The sequence below is a fragment of the Solanum pennellii genome, chromosome 12, assembly GCF_001406875.1.
Source record: "Solanum pennellii chromosome 12, SPENNV200".
Classification (NCBI taxonomy): domain Eukaryota; kingdom Viridiplantae; phylum Streptophyta; class Magnoliopsida; order Solanales; family Solanaceae; genus Solanum; species Solanum pennellii.
In genome coordinates this window covers 2,473,217-2,481,706 of record NC_028648.1, presented here as the reverse complement: position 1 = coordinate 2,481,706, position 8,490 = coordinate 2,473,217, and the positions used below count along the sequence as shown (strand labels likewise).

Here is an 8,490-nt window from a genome sequence, read left to right as displayed (position 1 = left end):
AAAAAAAAAAAAAAAACTTATACTTTTCATATATATTTCTTACCCCTTCTACTAAAATTTAAAGTTTACAAGTTCTAAGTTATAACGATTTGTTGCTTGCCACGATTATTTAGTACATTTTCAATACATATATACAAGATTGAACTAAAGTTATTATTGAGTTAAGCAAATTCATACAATAAATGACTTAATGGTTCGACAATAAGCAAGAAATTATTATACCAGATAAATTTTAAATTTTGAATCTGCCTCAACAGTTATCGGAAAGAATCAAATAGTACTACATCAAGCAAAAATTGTATATTCAGTATGATTGACAATTTCCAAATTTTTGAATGATTTTTTGTCAAATAGCCAAAAGAAGACAAAATGGTAGTTCATTAAGAGGTACCATGAAAATATATTTAGGTCCCCAATCTTCTCAACACATTGATTCTTATCCATAAACTCCAACTTGGCTTCACTATTTATGAAATTGAAATTTATTGACAACATTTTATTTTTTTATTTGCATGACGATCGTCAGAGATAATTAAGTAAATAAAAGTGTGTTTTATTCAATGACGCTTAAATCTATAATTAAATTGATAAAATGATCACACGATTTAGCATAACATAATTAAGAGCGTATATAATTCCTAAGTTCGAGTATTCTTATGATCGTTCATTATAAAAAAGATTGGAATCTGTTCGAAAGCTAAGAAGCATGTCGGTGATATTGCTAATTAAGTAATAAAAATGTGTTCATTCTAACTATTTACGTGGCAGACGATGTAATATAGTCGCAAAATAACACCTGATCCAATAGTGCAAGTATAATTGTTTAGACATCGAATGCGAAAAAGTACATATATGATTAAATAATTATTTCAAAATATATAACGTCTAAATTTTGAATCGCATATGTTTTCTTCATTTGTAATGTATATCTTTATTCCTATTCTATTATTATCAGTACTCCAAAAACTTCTTGATTTTATAATTTTAATTAATTGCAAAAACATTACCAAAATATAGTAGACATATTGTGCAAAATAGTCAACATGTAATATAACTTTAATATTACTCCTAATATTTATTTTATTAAGTATAGCTGTCTAATTAATACCAAAATGGATGATCTAGATTATGCATAAATTAATAATATAGCCACAGAAAAATCTGTTAACCACATAGATTAGTGATGGCGTTAATTGTAGCAGAATGATTGAGACTTGTTTATCCTTAATAAAAAATTTTAAATTTGAATTTTTAGAAATAGAAAAAAATACTTGGGAACGCCACCTTTCATATGGGTCCTGTAACGCGCAAATCACTAGATTTAACCCCCCCCCCCCCAAAAAAAAAATATTAAGAAATAATTATCAATACAAGACAAAATTGTTTTATAATTATATTTGATGATAAGAAAAGAAATTGGAATAGAAAAACAGTAATTACAATGTTAGTTTACTAAACTACCCCTATTTAACAAATATCTCTTGAGAATTGAAGACTTTTAAGAAGATAAAGTATAGATAATTAAGAAAGATATGCTTTAATTTTTGGCCTTATTGGAGACGATCAAGTATATAAACGATTACAATTATGAGGCTAATTAATCAATAATCATCATGCTATAAATAGGTTCAAAATGTAGCCATAATAATCATGCTATATGTGCACGCATGCTTGGTTTAAGATCATAATTATCATTGATTAAGGACTTCAATTATTAGCTTTATCAAGGTAATCTCATTATGAAGATTGACATTAATCTCAAGGATTTATTGAAGGAATGAGTAAAAAGTTTTATGCATTGACGGTGTATATAATTTATAAGATAATTTATTTACAAATAATCTTCATAATAAGCGTTAATCAATCACCTGAGTTATCCTTGTTAAAAAGTTGTTAATTGACATTCCTTTGCTGAAAAATTACGCTTTGTAAATAGGTATGATACATTTTCCTTAAAATTTTTTGAGCTTTTACTTTGTTGTAATTTAACTATTTTTAATAAAAATTCTGATTCTGCTACGTACTCGTGGTTGGGGGTTAAGAATGTAATCCTCTTGCTAAGTAGTGAGAATATATTACTTTCTTGAGACAAAAAAGTGGCTTTATGAAACATGTTGATGTAATATATTTGAAACTTGGGAAATTTTAGAATGTAAATTCACACTTAGGAATGTTAATAAAATTATAATTAGGCATGTGAAACATAAACTAGGTGGGGTTACAAATGTAATTTTTTTGGTTCAACAAAATTGACTTCACATCAAAAGCCATTGGTGATTGGATGTGCTCACCAATGCCAAAACACAACTACGCCTCTATCTCAAGCAAGTCTGATCGATTGATTACATGAACCTTCACCAAGAATGGACGACATTATGTAATACGACATGTTTCTTTGCTTTTTTATATTATAGAGGGTGGAGCCATAGTAGCCACATCTATAGAGCCAATACATATTCTCACCTCAAATTTGAACGAACACAGTGCTACGAGCATTTGCTTGGGAAACACTCTGCTGGGAACAGGGATGTCATCTCTGTAGTTTATGCAGCTGGAACCTTTTTTCCGTCTTCTATGAAGAATATTGCCGACTCTGGAACCTGATAACAGGAACACGCTAACGAACTTTAGCTAACGTTATATGAAATCGATAATCAGAAGATGAGACAACATACATCTGGCCAGGTTTCTGTAATGAAGTCCACAATGTCATAGGATATGTCCCCTTGAACATCGATCTGCTCCTTTTCAGTCGGGCCCTGAAGCATCAATCCAGGTTAGGTACCCATCTAACTCGTATCAGAGTAAAAATTAGAAAACACACACTTTAACGCACCTTAACCACAGAAGCTCCAGTAGCAAACTTTTTGCCGAGCTTTTTTGAAGCATCACTTAGTTTAACACCTAAAATGTCCGAAATAAGCAAAGCTAAATGCTGTAGCAACTTGGAAGACAGAAAGATAAAAAGATGAGACAACACAAGATAATATACAACTCACCAAAGATTTCGAGGCCCTTGATGGTAGTGATACTCTTCCGTCTGTTTCTGGTGACCTTTTCAATAATTATCTCCGGTTTATCCTACAATATAACCAGGAAAATTTTACAACTTGTGGACTTGCTTATGAGTTTACTTTCACAGCATTATCTTGTTGGATCATGACGTCATTGCTAAACCAATGGATAAGGCTCCATTACTATGCCATGAAATGAAAGACATGTTATATGAAAAGCTGCTCAATTATAGTGAGGAATGAGGACTCAGGTTGGAATTAGGCCCAGATGATGGTTTCAGTTACCATTGTTTATGAGGTTCTCCTGAGGGAGCGGGGGAAGGAGCAGAAGAATACACCAGATTGAAATAATACCTAAAAAGACATAAAGAGACAATTGGAAGTTGAAATGTGCGAAGTTGATACCAGTACTGATTTTGTGGTTGGTAAACTAATTGGATTGAGCTCTTTTTATTTCTGTAATATCTACCTACTGCCTCTTCTGTTGAGAAAGGAGAAACTACTTAGGACGCTTGCATATTCACATTGCAGGGAAAACCCATACAAAATATAACAGCTTCAAGTTAGTTCAACTAGGTGAATAGTATCCATCCAATATTTGAATATAAATGATATAACCAAGATTTGTAACTTAATATCTCAAAGCAAAGAGAAACTTTTCAATTAGAATGATCCTGATTCATAATATGTTGGTCAAATTAAAATCTTAAGATGATGGCTGACAGGGAACAATAATGAAAAGTTTTACACGTACATGAATACAATGGGAGGATTACAAGAACTTCACTTATCAAATTTTCTTAGAGCTTATAATATCACATGGATGGCACAGAGCCATGCCATTCTGAAAGAAGGATTAATATACGTTAGACAAAATGACAAATGCTGGAAATTTCTTACTTTCTTTTTAATCTTTCCACCAGGAAGGCGCTTGACTTCTTCTTTCTTAGATGTAGAAGAACCTGACCCAACAAAAGGAATAGAAATGTTAAGAACAGAATTCAATTTTAACATGCAAAGGGGGATAGATAAAATGAAATCCAAAAAGCAAAAAAGATCCAAATCTAGGCCTACAGTTCTTAATTTAACCTACAACTATTGGCCCCATAGGCAAGAAAGAAAGGGCTTAAAACATCAAGTAAATATTTATCTTACAAGAACAGACAAAAAGAACCCGAAATGCAGATGAAATGAAGAAGATTAATAATGTAATACAATTCGTGAGAAGGTAGATGAGATGTGCGTGAAACTCACATCAAATATCAAAACAGGGTTCTCTACCACTTGCCAAATTGAAAAGATCAAGAACAAGATTCATTTTGTTGGAAGGTAGCTAAATGACTATCAAAATCAAACCCATAGTTCTCGATACCTATCAAGTCAAAACTATGAAATGAGAAGTTGAAATGAGCAAAAAGGAATTTGATGAAGTTTCTTAAATCTTCACGTCTTCCGTTGTGGGAGTTCAGGAGAATTCATTCCATTTGACAGAGCTCAGACAAAAATACTGCTCTCTCCTGGCCATTGACATAATGCAATGTCAAAGCAAGGTGTTGCAGAAAGCGATTAAAAGGGGCCGGTAAAGAGGCTAACGTGTAGCAACAAAAGGAGTAAAACACACACAGTTTTCTTCTTATGTGACTCCTCTACATCCCCAATTTTTGCAGCGTATGGCCAGTCTCAAGTCCATACAAAGGAGGAGAATGAGCTACGTTGATGGACATGAATAAAATAGTAATCAAATTTTATGAATACTCATTAATGAACTTGTTGAGACATCTAGGCATGCATTATTCGATGCCTGAGTATACTGTTACATGGGTAAAAGGTTCCACAACATCGCCGCCTGGGTGTGAGGACTATAAGCAAGGGTTCCAGTGTGATGGACGAGTGTGGGTAAAATGGACAAGTGGGGGTCAAGAAGTTAGTCCAACCACATCAGTGACCGGATGTGGCGCTAGGTCGAATAGGCAGTTGTTACATAGGGTTGTCGAAAAGAAGTCAATGTAATCAATGGATTCCTTAAAGAGATAGAGACAGCTTAGGATGAAAGTTTTGTGTGTTTATAACATAGCTATGTTGGAGAAGTAGATGCACAGATTGGGGATAGAGGAGCATGCACTACGAAGAAAGGCCACAATGGATAAATATGCAATCACAGAAGGAAGTTGTACAACTAAAAGCATAACTGTTCCTTTTAGGTGCAGCTTTAGAGTAACAATGTGAAGGAACAGAGAGTCGAAACACAACATTCAAGGTAGAGAACAAGAACAGGATCAACCTCTGGAAGCACGTATGGTCTGGAGATAATACTGTGAGGCTCACATTAAAGATCGAAAGAAGCACGAGCCAAAAGCAACGGAATCCAACATATACGAAGACTACAAGAGTGTGGTGTTCCTTGGACCTACAATTAGGAGGGACCTTTGGGATTTGGAGGTAGCAGAATTTCAAAGCTTAATTGAGATGTTCTATAATCAGAATACATCATTGAACCATGACTCATAGAGGTGGAAGGGGGAGAGACAGTAGATTGTTCCTAGTAATGTCCTAGTACATTAAACCTTTAATCAGGGATGACTTGAGCTCCCTACACCATTAGGATACCTATAGTGCCACCTTTTCACTTGATTGGCAACAATGGGAGCAATCCTTCTTTTTTATAACCGAGAAATCCGTCTTGTGACCTGTCCTTTGGACCAATCACAGCCTTCTAAACTCGGTGGATAATGGACCCGCCCCTGTACCCTTCTCCACTTAAATGCCGGGCTTCGCTTTGCATGGTGTGGGGCTTGAACCTGCGACCTAAGCCACAAGTCCTCCACCTTTTGCCACTCGAGCTAGGCATTGGGGGCACGATGGGAGCAATCCTAATAGTTAAAATTTAAGGAGGAGAAGGATTACATATGATAGTTGGTGTTATATGTGTAAAGAGCTCCAGTGAGGATGTGGATCACCTCTTTTTGTATTGTAAGCTAGCTAATCGTTAGCGGCAGTAGGTTTTGAGATGGTTCAAGACAAAATGGACAACACCAAGCACCGAAAACGAGGCACTATTTAGTTGGTATTGTTTTAGTTTAAATATAATGTTTGTTCTGATTGTTACTTAAATTTTAGTGTAGCATATGGTTATTTATTGACGAAAAGTCTCATTATGTAACGACCAATTCGGTGTGATCGCATCGTTAGCTTATTCTTGTTTTCTCATTTTAACTTCACTTATTACCTAACTTTATCATGTACCCTACCTTTTCATAGTAGCTATAAGCCTTATACTACACTACTTCTCTTGCAAGTTTATCCTTCAAATTGCTGGCATGTGACAGAAAACAATGCAATCTCTCCAACATTGTACTCATCAAAACAATATGATAGGATACCATAGATACATTATATAAAAATAAATTATTAAAATCAATACACTCATGTTTCAAAAAAAAAAAAAAACTTTACCTTCCGAGATTGAAGTTGACTGGAGCTGATCAGTGACCTTATCAGCTTCTTTCAAATTAGAATCTGCACAAAAAAAAAAACTAATCAACCAAAAAAACAAAGAAAAAAACAAGCAAATTGATAACTAATTGATTTTACAGCTGAACTAATCAAAAATATAAAAAAAATCATAATTTCTAGGGTTTTTAGTATTAACCTTTAACAAGGTCCGGGTAGAGATCGGGTGCATTTTGGATCAACCAGGGTTTGCATTTCTCAAATTCGGATCCAAATTCACAATACTCAGCAGGTAAACCGCAAACTCCACAATATAAAACCTTAACTGTTTGAAGCTTTTCCGCCATTAAAGCAAAAACTCAAAAGAAAAAAAAACTCCGATTCGTTGCTCTGATAAATTTGCTGAAACTTGAAGACGAATCGTCTCGTAAAACGACGACGTTCCCCCTTAGAGTATCTTTGGTTCGACTAATAAACTTAAAAACTAATGGTGACTATAAAAAAAGAAAAAAAAAAGACAAAATTTGATCGACTTTAAAAATTAACGATGACTATCGAAAAACATGATAAAATTCGATCAATTTTTGAAAATTGATCAAGTCGATCGATTTTAACTCTTGTTTTAATATAATTTAATTAAATTGATGTTTAAAATAGAGCAATTTTAATTTATCGTCTAATTAATAAAATGAACTTAAAATTAATATTGATTAGTGACTATGAAAATTATCATACAAGTCGATCGACTTTAGAATTGTCCTACAAATCGATCGACTCATTTAATTTGACTCAGTATTTTAAAAAAATCGATCAAGCTAATATGATCTAGTGAAACAAGAAGATTGCCTCTCAAAATGTCTTAGAATTGGAACTCGGAAGGATATTACAAATATTAACGAGCATTTATAATATTACATACGAAAAATTACGTATTATTAAAGGTCAAATTTGGTAAGATAAAATGAAAATTATTTATATCGTTCTTTTATCTCATAAATTTATATTAAATCAATCATCAAATTATATAAAATAAAACATTTTTTTACTTTATTTTCTGGCATCAATCGAGCGTATTATATATAACTATGTTTTCAATAATTTATAATATGAAAAGGTTATATAATTAAACCTTATTTAAAAAGTTGATTAAAGTCTCTTTATGTCACTCATTCTTGCTTGCTTAATTTCTAGGCAAATTTGATGCGAACACTAAACAGAGTCTTGGGATGTTAAGGTACCCAATGGCAAATTCACTATTTAGTGTCGGAGTTAGAAATTTCGTTAAAATTATATAAAATATATTATATTATATATATTTTTTGGATGAAAAGTGTTTAATTGATTATCAATTCTTAAACTTATATAATTTCGCTAATCGATACTGACTTTAAGGATTTGATCAAAATACGATTGTTAAAACTAAAATTTTACTCATACATATATAAAATATACTATATTATATATATTTTTTGGATGAAAAGTGTTTAATTGATTATCAATTCTTAAACTTATATAATTTCGCTAATCGATATTGACTTCAAGGATTTGATCAAAATACGATTGTTAAAACTAAAATTTTACTCATACATATATAAAATATACTATATTATATATATTTTTTGGATGAAAAGTGTTTAATTGATTATCAATTCTTAAACTTATATAATTTCGCTAATCGATATTGACTTCAAGGATTTGATCAAAATACGATTGTTAAAACTAAAATTTTACTCATACATATATAAAATATACTATATTATATATATTTTTTGGATGAAAAGTGTTTAATTGATTATCAATTCTTAAACTTATATAATTTCGCTAATCGATATTGACTTCAAGGATTTGATCAAAATACGATTGTTAAAACTAAAATTTTACTCATACATATATAAAATATACTATATTATATATATTTTTTGGATGAAAAGTGTTTAATTGATTATCAATTCTTAAACTTATATAATTTCGCTAATCGATATTGACTTCAAGGATTTGATCAAAATACGATTGTTAAAACTAAAAT

General features: G+C 31.9%; 1 protein-coding gene across 1 annotated transcript; it reads right to left on the bottom strand.

Annotated features, from left to right (window-relative positions):
* Positions 1-2,157: 2,157 nt before the first annotated feature.
* Positions 2,158-6,932, bottom strand: LOC107005625 (translation machinery-associated protein 22-like). Its single transcript, XM_015204268.2, has 7 exons — positions 6,664-6,932; positions 6,468-6,530; positions 3,915-3,976; positions 3,000-3,081; positions 2,837-2,904; positions 2,676-2,759; positions 2,158-2,600 (listed from the first exon to the last, which is right to left on the bottom strand). Exons 1-7 carry the CDS (start codon positions 6,809-6,811, stop codon positions 2,544-2,546), a joined length of 564 nt encoding a protein of 187 aa, XP_015059754.1. The 5' UTR covers positions 6,812-6,932; the 3' UTR covers positions 2,158-2,543.
* Positions 6,933-8,490: the final 1,558 nt, after the last annotated feature.

Excerpts from the sequence above, each read along its gene's own strand:
- LOC107005625 (XM_015204268.2), bottom strand. The coding sequence starts at position 6,811 with ATGGCGGAAAAGCTTCAAACAGTTAAGGTTTTATATTGTGGAGTTTGC. Across the intron at positions 3,082-3,914 it reads GTGGAAAGATTAAAAAGAAA|GATAAACCGGAGATAATTAT; the intron begins GTAAGAAATTTC and ends GTTATATTGTAG. Across the intron at positions 2,905-2,999 it reads CAAGGGCCTCGAAATCTTTG|GTGTTAAACTAAGTGATGCT; the intron begins GTGAGTTGTATA and ends CGGACATTTTAG.